Source organism: Sebastes fasciatus, chromosome 9 (assembly GCF_043250625.1).
Source record: "Sebastes fasciatus isolate fSebFas1 chromosome 9, fSebFas1.pri, whole genome shotgun sequence".
Taxonomy (NCBI): Eukaryota; Metazoa; Chordata; class Actinopteri; order Perciformes; family Sebastidae; genus Sebastes; species Sebastes fasciatus.
The window spans coordinates 35,544,338-35,559,766 of record NC_133803.1 but is presented as its reverse complement, the minus strand read 5'-3'; the positions used below and the strand labels follow the sequence as shown (position 1 = coordinate 35,559,766).

Here is a 15,429-nt window from a genome sequence, read left to right as displayed (position 1 = left end):
CCTGTAAGCGGAGCTGAAAATCAAGGCTCTCTCGAGGCGTGCATGACGTCACATCCGATGGATTTTCCCGGTATAAACAGGCCGGGTTCATCACATGAAAAACTTCTACAGGCTGAGAGAGGAAACCCAGAAAGTCGCTGAAGGTCTCATTTGTTAGGTTACAACCTGCTCACACTGTTTATGTGGGTAAAAAGTTACATACAGTCCCTTTAATATTGATCGAATCAATGCATCATTCAAGTGTAATCTGAGGTGTGACCAGCAGGGGGAGCAACATGATCAGAACAGAATGTGAAGGGAGTTGTTTTGCTTTTTAATATTAACTGTGTAGCTTTAAACCGATAAATAACTTAACAGGAAGCTGTGAATTGTATTTTTTATAATTATTAAAATGTGGACAGAGTGTATAAGTCATGCGTCAGCAACCTTTACTATCAAAAGAAAAAAGAAATCTGTCTGGAGCCAAAAAACAACAATCTGAGATTTCCAGAATAAAGTCATAACTTTACGAGAAAAAAACAAAATAACGCATAAAATTTTATAATACTATGACTTTATTCTCATAATAATATGACTTTTTGTCTTGTAAACCTATGACTTTATTTTATTATTTATATTATAATATATATATATATATATATATATATTATAATTTATATTTATATATATAATTTATTTTATTTATTATTTATTTATTCTCGTAATATTATGACTTTATTCTCTAAATCTCAGATTTTTTATTTTCCTCAATGTGGCTCTAATATTCTGTCGTAGCGTCGTACCATAGACCTACAATAATGATAAATAAAAATGAAAATGTAAACAAAAAAACAGTTATTCATTTCTATTTATAAAGATCCAGAAAGAGCCACTGGAGAGGAGCTGAAGAGACGCAGGTTGCTGACCTCTGACCTCTGACCCCTGACCTCTGGGATAAGTGAATAATAATAATGCGTTATTGTTCTGTCTGTCCAGGTGTGAGCTCTCTGGAGACGATGCTGGCTCACCTCTTCTCTCAGCTGTTCGTCATCAGCGTTCAGATCATCCTGCTGCTCCTCTTCATCCTGCTCGTCTTCAAGGTTCGTCCCGCAGACAGATACACACTCATCAGATAAGATGAAACCTCACTGATTGGTCGATGGGTCGGCATCGCAGCAGCAAAAATAAGATCAGCAGGGAAGAAAGTAACAGCAGGAAAATATAGAATAAGTAATAAAACAATCAAATGATGGCTAGAAACAAAGGTGTAAAGAATAGTTTGATTATATAAACACAGATACGTGTGTGTGTTTCTCTTCTTCTGATACCTGACCACAGGGTCAATCCTGTTTCACTCTGGAGACCACAACACAGTCAATTAATAATCAAGTGACACCTGATCATATTTCCTGTATTTGTTAGTGGTGGGAAAAAAATAGATTCACCTCCTGTATGTATCACGATTATTATTTTGTACAATTTCTAAACAGATGTTTTAATGTCAGAATGGATATATCTGCTTCATCTGAGTCTATGTGGAGGAAGAAGGAGGTTACCGCTTTTATTGTGGTAGTCTGAGTAACGTGACGTCATATCCGTTCTGTATCCGTCAACCAAAACAAACCTCAGAGAGTGTAAAACGTTGGAGGGTCGTCGTGGATACGACCTGCACCCTCCCATGTTAAATCCAGCGTGGTAAACACTACACATCCAGTAAAGGATGGAAACACTTTGGGGTTCACACATTGACACAGTATGGCCCAAAAAAGGCGGAAAAAATGCTTAAGTATGTCCGACATGTGACCAAAAAAGGACGAAATATGTCCGAAAAAAAGACCTAAAAAAGGCAGAAATATGTTCAAACAAACGTCTGAAATATGTCAATTCAACTTTTCCCCTACATGGTCTAGTGTTAAAGAAGTTAACAACAATCACAATAAATCCCAATCCATATGGAGTACTCTCTCTCTCTCTCTGCAGATTCCTAACGAAGGCTCCTTGGTGCTGGTCATAGTTCTGATCGTGCTGCAGGGCATCACCGGCATCTCGTTCGGCCTCGTCATCTCAGCCGCGATCGACGACGAGCAGAACGCCAACCAGGCCGCCCTGGGCATCTTCTACCCCAATCTCATCCTCAGCGGTACGCCGTCGCCTTTACTGTCCATCCTCCAGTGAAACACCACCTGCAGCATCCTGCAGCCTCCTGCAGCATCCTGCAGCTTCCTGCAGCATCCTCTAGCATCCTGTAGCATCCTGCAGCATCCTGCAGCATCCTCTAGCATCCTGTAGCATCCTGCAGCATCCTGCAGCATCCTACAGCATCCTGTAGCATCCTGCAGCATCCTACAGCATCCTGTAGCATCCTGTAGCATCCTGCAGCATCCTGTAGCATCCTGCAGCATCCTGCAGCATCCTGCAGCATCCTGTAGCATCCTGCAGCATCCTGCAGCATCCTCTAGCATCCTGTAGCATCCTGTAGCGTCCTGCAGCATCCTGTAGCATCCTGTAGCATCCTGCAGCATCCTACAGCATCCTGTAGCATCCTGCAGCGTCCTCTAGCATCCTGTAGCATCCTGTAGCATCCTGCAGCATCCTACAGCATCCTGTAGCATCCTCTAGCATCCTGCAGCATCCTGCAGCATGCTACAGCATCCTGTAGCATCCTGCAGCATCCTGTAGCATCCTCTAGCATCCTGCAGCGTCCTGCAGCGTCTTCTCTCTCAAAGTTACACAGAAATCTTTTGTCTGAGGTTCAAAGTTTATTCTCGTCCTTTGAAACAGCAGTTAAGAACACCTTTAGCAGCTGTTGTGGTGAGATTATTTTCCAGGCAGATTGAATTTTGAACTTCATATCATGTTGTTTTTTCGTTGCCACTTCCTCACTTCCTGTCTGCTTTGTTCTCATCACAACAGCAGAGAAACCAGAGAGACTTTAAAGCAGGGCTGTTAACGCCACAATAGCAACGCCACTCATTTCTTTAACACAACTTGTGATTTTCAGGTTGTAGCAGACTCAGTTTTAAAGCTAGAGTGAAGATCCTGGTATCATAGTAAACTAGAGAACCTGATGAATCCATCGGTACCAACCAGGTCAGACTAGCTGGTCATGAAGAGGTTAAATAACGCTCCAAACTAACACTAAATGTTGGAGAGGAAAAACTGTCATGTTCATGTTCAAAGGGGTCCCTTGACCTCTGACCTCCAGATCAGTGGATGTAAATGGGTTCTATGGGTACCCACGAGTCTCCCCTTTACAGACATGCCCACTTTATGATCATCACATGCAGTTTTGGCAGCATATTAGTCCACTCCCATGTTGATAATAGTATTAAATACTTGACTAATCTCCCTTTAAGGTTCATTTAGAACAGATACAACATTATATTATATATATTATTATATATTGATGGACTGACGGCCCTGGTTTAAATGCTTTATGAGCTTCATTGTTAGTATTTGACCAGCAGGTGTAACTCTCTGTCCTTCAGGTATCATCTGGCCTGTGGAGTGTATCCCGTTTCCTCTCCGCTACGTCAGCCTGGCTCTCCCTCAGACCTACGCCTCCGAAGCCCTCCGCTGTATCATGTACAGAGGTAATGTACACGCACACGTTACACAACTACCCAGCGGCTTCATCACGCTGTCAGCGTTAGCGTGTGTTCAGGTCAGACGCAGCATGCACATGGCTCAGATGGTCTAAATCATTAATCAGCTGTGGATCCTGTGTAGCTCAGCGTCCTGGGATGGAAGGTATAGTGGTTTCTCCTTCTCTTGACCTCACCGGCTCCGAGCAGTAACACCTGACGACAGTCGGAGCTCCCCCCGCCATTACAAGTCAAAGGAGCCATTCCCTCGTCAGCAATGCACAGTTCACGCAGGAGGCTAATTTAGTCCTAATAATAATAATAATAATAATATTACTTGCTGTACCACGCTGTACAGAGAGGTAGACCTACAGCTGGCACTTAAACTCTTCCATAAAACCAGAATAATAGTTCCTTTGTGCAGTGTCTACCCTTCATCATTGTTTCTCCCTCCTACCGTTTACTTTCTTTGTCATCACAGTTCAGTTTGTAACTAGTCGTGGATGTTTGCACGCACTACTACCCGACTACGTAGCTGCTGCGTGGCGGTGTAGCCGCTGCGTGGCGGTGTAGCCGCTGCGTGGCGGTGTAGCAGCGCATGCAAACATTTTTTTGTTTCAAAATAAAAATATTACAGCAAAGCCCAAACTTATTTTAAATCCCATTTAATGATGGGAAGGTATGGTATTTTATTTTGTAGTAGTATTCTGATAGTATTATATGTTTTAAAATGCATTTTATTTAATTTTTTTTTAATATATTTCAGATTCCTTCACGTTAAAGTTAAATGTTTGATTAGTGAGCTTCAGAGATGCTGATCGGTGGATGTTTTTATCTTTGGACGGAGCGAGGCGAGCTCTGTCCCCCTGTTCCTCCCTTAGATAACTTATTTTACATCAACTGTTGTTCTTTAAGTCTGCATTTTATTTCCTCCTCCTGTATCTGAACAGTGAATATAACCATAAAGCTCTCCGACAGGTTGGGGTCTGTCTCGGATGATGGTGTGGCGAGGCTTCGCGGTCACCCTGGGCTGGAACACGTTCTTCCTCATCCTGGCCACGGTCATCTTAAAGCTGAGGACGTGACGGCCTCGTCGCCCTTCAGACGACCTTCTTCTTCTTCTCCAGCGTGGAGACGGAGCCGTCGGGCGACTCAGCTTGATCCTCCTGTCTGAGGATGTCTCTGTGGTCGATGCATCGTCAGTCTCCCTGCTCCATATTATCTGTCTCACATACAGAAAGCACACATAACACAACGTCAGCTGCCTGATCCTGATCCTGATCCTGCAGCCGCTGCTTCGGCCTGCGGGAGTGAAAGACTGAACATGTACAGAACGTGCACAATATGTGTAAATAATTCATGATAGTTTGTTTGACTTCTATGTGCAGCTGGTTGAGGTGTTTCACCTCCAGAATGCACCAACTCAGGGTTCTTATTTCTGTTATCCCTCTGTTAGCTCTTAATGCTAATGTGCAGGTGAATACACCGAGTACAGCTGTAGGACGATGCCTCCGTCCAGACACTGTCTCTGTCCAGACACTGTTTGTTGCCTACTTTATATTTGCATTATAGAGAAATGATATGTGAAAAGGAGTCTCAGCACAAAACAAGAAATGTGAAAACTTGTATTATATTTTTTTTGCGGTTGCTTCACAAGCAGAGAACTTGAGGAGAGGGTTGTTGTGTTGGGAATCCAGAGTGGAGGTTTTTAAAGTGCTTCATATTGTCGAGGACATTCTGACCCGTTCAGGCTTCCCACAGCGACGGCATCTCCTCCAGCTGCTTTTCAAGTCTGTGTTCACATTCATGTGTCCCGTTACCAGGTGCTCAGCTGCAAACCGTCGTCGTCGCTGTCGTCGTTCTCTGTCCAGGTTGGTTGTTCTCCATAACTTGTGTTCTGTGCCTGCACCTCCTGAGGGGTTTGATGTTGGTGATGTTGGTGATGTTGGTGATGTTGGTGACGGGGACGTTCTGGTTCTGTATCGTTGGTTTTTTCTCCACTTTGCTGGACAGAGTGGAGGCCGTTCTCGTCTACAGGTCAGGTTCAAGCCGTCTGCATCCCTCTAAAACAACCTCCTGTTTTATACACAAACGTTTCTCATACTTTGATTCTGAATCTTTCACCAACAATAACGGAGTGAAAGCACACAGACAGCAGTGATGCTGTGTTGGATTCAGCTCGTCATGGAGACGTCGTGGTAGTTTGGAGTCACCGTCAGTGCTCAATAGGCTAGCTATGGATTCTAAATCCCAAAAAGGAAAAGTCTCGGAGTAAAATAGAGAATTAAATAGTGCATGGACAGATTTCACAACAAAAAAAAGTAATATTGAAAGACATTTCCAGAACAAGATCACTGGATTTGCTGAATAGCCAACAGCAGCAGCTTCCAGCCAGATGTTTGTTCAATGTCCTGCCTCTCATTTGGGCCCTCACTGCATTACACTATAAACTGTGTTACCTTCATCTCAATGATCACATGTTTTGTGGCTCCGGACAGATTCTTTCTTATTTTTTTTTGCCTAAAATGTCTCTTTAGATAGTAAAGGTTGCTGACCCCTGAGTTAGTGCAAATTAATAGATACACTTAGTATAAAAATGCCAGAATTAGCCAATTTCCATGTGTAGTTGCTGGCCGAGGTGTTCTAAAGAGCTTCCACCAGAAACAGAAACATAAAGCAGCATGGAGTTTAGATGTTTGAGAAGGACACACAGTTGTTAGAAGCAGTAGAGACATTTATACCAGACGAGCAGGACGTATAGATGGAAGCAGCAGAAAGAGAGTTTAATGGAATAGTTTACTGAAGGATTCACCGCCTCGCCTCGCTGCCTCTCAGAGAAAGCTAATGAACCGTGGACAGACCAGTGATGACTCAGCATCACATGTTGTGCCAATCTCATAGAACTGTTTACATTCATGTTAATGCATGCCCTGACACATCCCAACATTTCATCATTATCCCGTCATGCTTTACCCATTTCAGCTGCTTCAGGACTGAACACGTATAACCAGCATGAGCTGCGTCTAGATGTGTTGAGAATGCTCCGTCTGTCTCTGCCTCTGATATTATATTATGTACTGATGAGTTAGCAGGATAAGTAATGACTGTAGATGCCTCTGATTGGTCTGCGTTGGATGAGGTCTGATGGTAACGTTGTTGTGAATCTTTAGGAGAGACTTCCTGTTCTGTTGCTCTGCTGTTCATTCATCGACGTCCCCGTCGCACATTTGAAGGGCCGTTGTGTTGTTTGGTAGAAACAGGAGAGCCAGACTGTGAGGAGATAACTACTGTACATACTGTATATCTACTGTAGCTCTGTTTATACTGACAGAAACACAATAATACAGCTTTTATAAAACAAGTTACAATGGTGCACGATTATATGGATATTATATTGTGCTTTTTTAAAAATGTTTTGTTGTGAAATAAACTCCTTCAGGGTGTGTCATCGCCCCGTCAGGGTTTACTTCACAACGATGAGCGGCTCGCTGTACATTATACCTGACTTAACGTTCAATAACACATGTTGTTCCCACTGTGGGACTAATAAATACAATATCTCATTTTATCTAATGAAGGAAGATCTCATTTTATCTCAACATGATTCAAATTGAAATGTGTTTCACTGTGAAACTAAAGTATACTTTAAAGTTTAGAATACTATTTGTATTCTAAACTTTAAAGTACTTCCAATGGCGTCTTTGGCTCCGTTCACACCTGGTATTATCATTCGTCCTAAGTGATCCGATCACACTGACAGCTCTAAGTACGTCTGTTCACACCTGGTATTATCATGCTTCCTTAGTGGCCATCTGTGATCTGATCTCACTTCCCCCCCGCTCTATATGCTAATAAACACGTAGTGAACACACGGCTGATTCAGCAGACGTTGGGACGTAATATTACAGGCATGTCAGTATTAATATGCTACATATTCATGAATTCTGGTACGTTGTATTAACATCAAAATAAAAGGTGATTGTACCGGCGGACAGTAACACACAGCAGAGCACATAAGCCGTTTCCATGCTGCCAAGCAGACAAGCGCTCGCGTCTGCCTTTTTATCTGAAATATTTTGGAAATGTTTCGGATTTTTACGGACATTTTTTAAACTTTTTTTTCGGACACCTTTCGCATTTTTTTTTTTCAATTTCTGATATTTTGCAGGCATATTTTCGGACAATTTTTGAAAAAAAATTGTGCATTTTTCGTACATTTCTTAACACATTTTTCAGACAGTTTTGGGAATTTGTTGTCCTTTTTTTGGACATATTTTCACACATTTTTCGGTCTTTTTTTCAGACATTTTTTGGCCTTTATATCAGCCTTTCTTCAACATTTTTCAGAATTCTTTTAGATATTTTTTGCACATTTTTCAGTCTTTTTTCAGTCATTTTTTCTGATGTGTTTTCAGTTGTCTGTCTGTTCACATGAGGAGATCAGAGACCGGCGGATCCCAGCAGGACGTCAGTAGAGTAGGCGGTCCTTAATGTGTCCCAGGACACATTCACTACACACTGCTGAAAGAATGAGGTCGTAAGAGGCCCAGACCACCTCTGAATGAGGTCTGAAAGATCACATCTCAATGCGTCTCGAGTGCGTTCACACCTGTACTTGGATCACTGAGGACGCATGTTAACACCAGGTGTGAACAGGGCCTAAGGGTACAAATGGCAGGAAGCATCATGCTTAAATCGGTGTTAGGATTAGGATCTGCTCATCTCTCTCATCATCTTTGATTTTATTGTGTATTTATATGATTTAATGTTGTTTAGATTTTAAGTTCTGGGTGTTTGTAAAGCACTTTGTAACCTTGTTTTGAAAGGTGCTGTATAAATAAAGTTATTATTATTATTATCATGTGCTGTAAGAGCTGTAAATATTCAAACATCAGATGTGTGATTCATGGCGCAATTCAAACGGGATCATAAAATTATTTGTCCCTGTCCGCTGACTACGTTCATATTTTTTCTGAACTAAACTAAATCCACTGGAGCCACTGGAGAGGAGCTGAAGAGATGCAGGTTGCTGACCTCTGACCTCTGGTTCAGGTCGTTGGGCGGCGAGTCTCGCCAGTTTTCAAACGTTTTTGCAACTTGTGGGTTACCTTCTAGACACAGCCCGTTGAACGGGAGGTGAATGTTAATTTTGCACGTGTGACCGTGCCTTTAGAGGGTTACGTGTTTGCAGATATCCGATACGACACCCTCGGTCATTGATGAACGTAGTGATCGTTTGGTGCACAGACACAACAGATGACTCTTTATTTCATATTGCACTTTATTCAGCTCTGTTGAGGCAGAACCGGGCCGAGACCTCGTCACCGTCACACATCAACACTTATTGCTTTCAGGCTCCCGGTCCGCGTACGCGTCGGACTTCATCTTAAGTATTCCCACACTGAAACTCTGTGTTTTAAAAATGTCTACGGTCTGAATCTGTGAATCTGTGAGTGTGTGAGTGTGTAAAGTCGACGCTGCAGAACGTATTGCACCTCCTGTCTCTGCTGTGTGAGTGCTGAGCGATGTGACGGACCGACAGGAGGGATGTGACACCGTCGTGGAGGTTTCATACAACATTAAGGTCATAATGTGAGCAAACATACTGGATTAAAAACAAAAATATCATCTACATCACACAGGGACTGTACAAATAAAGGCCTTCACTTTCACATGATATAGCAGGTATTACATATAACGTCACGGCATCGTGATCACGACTGGATATGGATCATTACAGTCTGGGGAAAAGGTCAAAGGGCACCGAACAGGCAGAGACGGGTTGTTCACGAGTTCTCCTTTATGGCACAAACTCTGGAGGTTGGCCTGGACTCTGGAGGTGTAACCACATCCAGTGGACGTCTGTTTTTACGCTTTATTAAGTGCCTCTCCCAATTTATTTCTCAGCACAAAACTTCACTTCGGACTTGATTTCTGAACGGCTCCACAAATCCGTAATGTATGTTTTAAAGACTGGATCAACTTGAAGGGATAGTTCAGGTGTTTCTCAGTGGGGTTGTATGAGCTACTGATCCATAGTCAGTGTGTTATTTACAGTAGATGATGGTCAACAGCCCTTAGACAGGAGTACCAGCAAAACATATTTTAGACTAAATCAATATCAGTCTAAGTGTATGCTATATTTTGTGTGTATATATATATTATTTTTTTTCAATGGAGTCTGGTTGCTTTGACGAGGGCGTAGATAACGGCTTCAGTTCCCTGTCGGAAACATAGACTGTGTAGTTGTCTCACAGTTATTCTATACATAGTGTACACTTAAACTGATATGGATTTTTTTAGGTGTCTAAAATGCGTTTTGCTGGTACTCCTGTCTGTTTCTCCAAACTGGAGGCGTGCTGACGGTCATCTACTTTAGGTAACACACTGACTATGGAGAACTACCTCATACAACCCCACTGAGAAACAAAGATCCCTTTAAAGCTCCAAATCAAATATTCATATTAACCCTGGATCAACTGTGTAAAGGTGTTGCTCATATTGACGATCATTTCCCCTCAGCTCTGTGGAGCTTTTCAACCTCTTTTAATTCATTGTTTTAGGTTTTCTGCCGGCAGCTGTACAGTTTGATTCAGTCTCTAATTCTCAAACGCAGCTGGCAGCTGTTTACAGCTGTGATGAGCCCACGCTGTGCTGCCTTCCCAACACCAAACGACAACATAACGACTAATGTGCGTTTCCATCCACCGCTGGCATTAATTCTCCAGTCAGTCGCCGTTAAACATTACAGAAGAACCAGATAATAGAAACAGCGCCAGCCAGTCAAACCTTCAACCGAATGTGGAAATGAGGCGTTTATGTTTGTTTCATGTATTCATTTGAGGAACGTTACAGATCTGATGTTTTCGTCTCTTCAGTGGACGTTTGAATGGCGTTAAAGTCACATGCTTGGAAACTCAACTTCCAGTGAGTGTAAATGACTGCTTGTATGTTTTATATATATATCACAGCCCAGGTATATCTATATATAAATATATATATATATAGATAGTTAACTAAATATAACATATCTGGTCACAGTTGAATTGTGGAACACGTTGAGTCCCGTAGTGAGGTCTCTGTGCTTGAAATAAATGGTTAAAACTCTTCCATAACTTCCTGTGTAAGTACTCTGTGATTGCATTAGCAGTGCAGTAAAAGCATACAGATTATTATTCTGATTATTATTATAGTATCTATTTTGAGTTGGCAGAGAGAAAATCATTTGAGTTAAGAAAGAATAAAATATAAAATCTGATTTGTGGTGGATATAGGTCACTGTTTAAGTAGCTGATTATTATAATAAACACTATTAAAGGTTTATATTCTATAATAAACAGCCTGTAGAGGGCAGTATATCCCAGCCACAAGCACTCCCAACCCCCAAAACCCTCCCAGAGTAGCACTGCACATGCAATCACACACACTCCCTCTCATGATGTGTTGACAGACAGGTCACATGACAGACAGGTCACATGACTGGGATAAAGCTAAGCTACTAGGTCACATGATGAGGGTGCGTTCTGTGTAATAAAAGGCATCAGTGGTCCATGATGCGGAGGTTGCCAGATACGATTTTGTTTTCCAGCATGGAGCCTGCCGGAATATCGATCCGATCTCCGTGGTTGGCGATGATGATGACGGTGCCCTGTGAGGAGGAAGAGGAGGAGGAGGAGGAGTTTAGTTTCTGTTTGTCAGAGATAGAGAGGAAGGCACGAGGACATTTTCAAACCAGCATTTAATTAAAGCAATAAATCAGTGTCAGCCACCGGCCTGCAGGGCCTGTTGCTCTCAAAGCTTCTGTTACGTCCTCGTTAAAACTGTAAATGACCTGAGGCTGAGAGACAGAGGCTCAGTAAGATACAAGGTAAAGGGTTATCTCTGTAATCTGGCAGGTCGAGCTGCCCTGAGTGTCTCTTCAGAATTCATCTTGACCACATGGAATGAAGACAGACTGGTTGTTTGTGGCCTGTTTAACACCCACAGTGGATCTCAGTGTGGACACCAGAATGAATAACTGAAGACACTTCTGCACATTTAGATTAGGATAAACAGATGAGAATGGATGGAGCGTCCACTACAGTATATGTTCTTCACTTGGTGTCTAACGGTGTCTAACGGTGTCTAACGGTGGCGTCCGTGGTGTGAAGACTCTAATTCAACCCTGCAAAGTGAAGCGACGTGGCTCCTCAACAAATACATCCCATCATCTTTCATTACCAAAGTTTTTGTCTTTACAACTTTATAGTCTTTATTTTAAATGTATTCGTTTTTTCTTTTTTAAATTTGCCAACTTAATCTCAGAGAATATACAAGTTTTTTTCTCGTAATTAAGAACTTCATAATCTCGCAAATTTGTGAGTTTTGTTTTGCGTAAATTTCCCACTTTAATCTCTGAATATCTAAGTTTTTTCTCATAAATTCACAATTTCATAATCTCAAATTGTTGAGTTTTTTTTTGTAAATTTCTTACTTTAATCTCAGAGAATATCCAATTTTTTTTTTGTCGTAATTTAAAACTTCATAATCATGCGAATTTTATTTTTTCTCGTAAATCTGCCACATTAATCTCAGAATATCCACGTTTTTTCTCTTAAATTTACGACTTTAGTCTCAGAAATGTTAGTTTTTTTCTCTGAATATTACCCCCCTACCCCGGCTCTGATACGCCGGCGTATTTATGCCCTTAAACCCTTTTAAAACTTTATTTCACAGTAAAGTTTACCGTGTTGTGCTTTGATCAGGATACAACAGATTCTTATCTGTTTGTTTTACCTTGAGTGAGACGTTCTTCCCCATGGTGACGTCTCCAGACATCGTCAGGTGGTCCAGCTCCAGCATGTCGGGGATGCTCTCGAAGCGGGTCAAGTACTCCTGAACCTGAACACAGTCAGACGCACAATATGAGGACATCTGTAAACTAACTATTGTACTGTATGTGTGTCTATTTAAATCAGCTCACATTTAAAGCTACTAGAATCAGATTTAAACTCTAGTTAACATCCCAATTTATCCCAACGACACCAAAAACGTGATGGTGGTGATGGTATGTCTGTTTCTCTTACTGTGCTGCATTTCTTGTATGAAATGTATACAATTAAAGATTATTCATATTATAACAAATATGATGAATAAATAAAGAAAGAATTTGAAAGGTTTCCATAACTTCGAATTGTTGATCAATTTACTATTGTAGTAAAAATGTTTATTTATGTATTTCTTTCCTGTATTTGAGCCCCAATAAAAGTAGATTTTCTTTTTTAAATAATACTTTTTTCCCGTCATTTTTATTCCAAAAAGACGTGAATTTTTTGAGCAAATGAAAGGCGGTTCACCTCCATTAGATAAAACTGAGACGACCTGCAGGACTCGATAGGAGAAGGGTTATTTAGTGGAACATTTCTCTCACATATTCTTTGTGATTTGGTTGAACTAAACTTTACATGTACGTTGTTTAGTTTTACATTTTGAAAGGTTCACATAGCACCTTAACTCATCACAGCACGTCTCCTACAGCAGCTAAACTCAGCTGCTCTACTTGTTCTCTTGTTGCTCATGTTTTCCCCTGTTAATATATAATTATAATATATACTGTATAATGATAATAATAATAATAATGACCTTGGTGAAGGCGCTGCCCAGTTTGACGTGCGGCGTTGTGGGGAACTCTCTCTTGGGGCTCATGGTGAGAGAGCCGGCGTCCAGGCTGTACAGGTTGGACATGACCAGCAGCAGGTCCGACGTGGTCTTCACGGGCAGGAAGCGGCTGCGAGGCACGTTGATGCCCAGGGCGTGGTCGAAGCATTTGATGGCGGCGCCGACCGCCGTCTCCAGCTGGATGACGTTCTGCCCGCCGTCCAGCGTCTGTGACGACCAAAAGAAGAGAGGAGGGAGAACATTTAGGATGTTGTAGAAAAGTAAAATGTTTGTTGTTGCAGCGTTTCTCTCCTCATCCTCACTACATTCATTAAACACAAACACAGACATACAACCTCTGTACGTCACTGTAGAGTCATGATGCCAATAAAACAACTATTCCTTATATCTAAAACATCTGGGAGTCACACAAATATCTGTCGTCTCATTAGTTTAAAACCTCGTTTCTCCAAAGACGTCCAACATCCAGGACCTGGTCGTAGTTTACAGTTCCATCACTCAGCGTTCAGGAGTTTACTCCACGCTAACCCCGACCACCACATATCTAACTACTATTGGATGTAGGGCTGGGTGATACGGCCAAAATCCTCTATCATGATATACAGCAGGTCATCTCATATCTCCATAACGACACATATCATGATATACAGCAGGTCATCTCATATCTCCATAACGACACATATCATGATATACAGCAGGTCATCTCATATCTCCATAACGACACATATCATGATATACAGCAGGTCATCTCATATCTCCATAACGACACATATCATGATATACAGCAGGTCATCTCATATCTCCATAACGACACATATCATGATATACAGCAGGTCATCTCATATCTCCATAACGACACATATCATGATATACAGCAGGTCATCTCATATCTCCATAACGACACATATCATGATATACAGCAGGTCATCTCATATCTCCATAACGACACATATCATGATATACAGCAGGTCATCTCATATCTCCATAGCAACACATATCATGATATACAGCAGGTCATCTCATATCTCCATAACAACACATATCATGATATACGGCAGGTCATCTCATATCTCCATAACAACACATATCATGGTATACAGCAGGTCATCTCATATCTCCATAGCAACACATATCATGATATACAGCAGGTCATCTCATATCTCCATAACGACACATATCATGATATACAGCAGGTCATCTCATATCTCCATAACAACACATATCATGGTATACAGCAGGTCATCTCATATCTCCATAACGACACATATCATGGTATACAGCAGGTCATCTCATATCTCCATAACGACACATATCATGATATACAGCAGGTCATCTCATATCTCCATAACGACACATATCATGATATACAGCAGGTCATCTCATATCTCCATAACGACACATATCATGATATACAGCAGGTCATCTCATATCTCCATAACGACACATATCATGATATACAGCAGGTCATCTCATATCTCCATAACAACACATATCATGATATACGGCAGGTCATCTCATATCTCCATAACGACACATATCATGATATACAGCAGGTCATCTCATATCTCCATAACGACACATATCATGGTATACAGCAGGTCATCTCATATCTCCATAACGACACATATCATGATATACAGCAGGTCATCTCATATCTCCATAACGACACATATCATGATATACAGCAGGTCATCTCATATCTCCATAACAACACATATCATGATATAGCATGTTTTCTGGTAATTCAATAAATAAATAATCAATGTGAAATAACCACATGATAAAGCCTGTTTTTGTACAGTACTGTGTGAATTAAATACTTGACATGAAAAGTACTGAGTAGGAGCTATTGATTTGTTGTTTTACTAATAAGTAGAATTGATTGATTTATTATTCTAGATGTTTACTTTTATTAAGATTTTTGAGAGTTTTCTTTTGATAGTTATTTATATATATACATATATACAGTATATATATATATATATGTATATCTATACATATATATGTATATATATATGTATATACTGTATATATATATATATACATATATGTGTGTATATATATACATATATACAGTATATATATATATATATGTATATCTATACATATATATATATATATATGTATATACTGTATATATATATACATATATGTGTATATATATACATATATACAGTATATATGTATATATATACTGTATATATACATA

At 40.7% G+C, this 15,429-nt stretch overlaps 2 protein-coding genes across 8 annotated transcripts in view; one reads left to right on the top strand and one right to left on the bottom strand.

The window, feature by feature from the left end:
- The window catches only part of abch1 (ATP-binding cassette, sub-family H, member 1), a 35,513-nt gene extending 28,379 nt beyond the window's left edge, over positions 1–7,134 (top strand). For all 5 annotated transcript variants that reach the window (XM_074647421.1, XM_074647420.1, XM_074647423.1 and 2 more), the window contains 4 exons: positions 976–1,079; positions 1,960–2,119; positions 3,468–3,572; positions 4,542–7,134. In XM_074647421.1, coding sequence (XP_074503522.1) covers positions 976–1,079; positions 1,960–2,119; positions 3,468–3,572; positions 4,542–4,648 — 476 coding nt within the window. In that variant the 3' untranslated portion in view covers positions 4,649–7,134. The remainder of the gene's footprint in view (positions 1–975; positions 1,080–1,959; positions 2,120–3,467; positions 3,573–4,541) is intronic.
- A 1,692-nt stretch (positions 7,135–8,826) lies between these two features.
- The window catches only part of ugp2b (UDP-glucose pyrophosphorylase 2b), a 45,183-nt gene continuing 38,580 nt past the window's right edge, over positions 8,827–15,429 (bottom strand). For all 3 annotated transcript variants that reach the window (XM_074647457.1, XM_074647458.1, XM_074647456.1), the window contains 3 exons: positions 13,185–13,427; positions 12,339–12,443; positions 8,827–11,211 (listed from right to left, as the gene is read on the bottom strand). In XM_074647457.1, the coding sequence (XP_074503558.1) occupies positions 11,104–11,211; positions 12,339–12,443; positions 13,185–13,427 (456 nt within the window). In that variant the 3' untranslated portion in view covers positions 8,827–11,103. The remainder of the gene's footprint in view (positions 11,212–12,338; positions 12,444–13,184; positions 13,428–15,429) is intronic.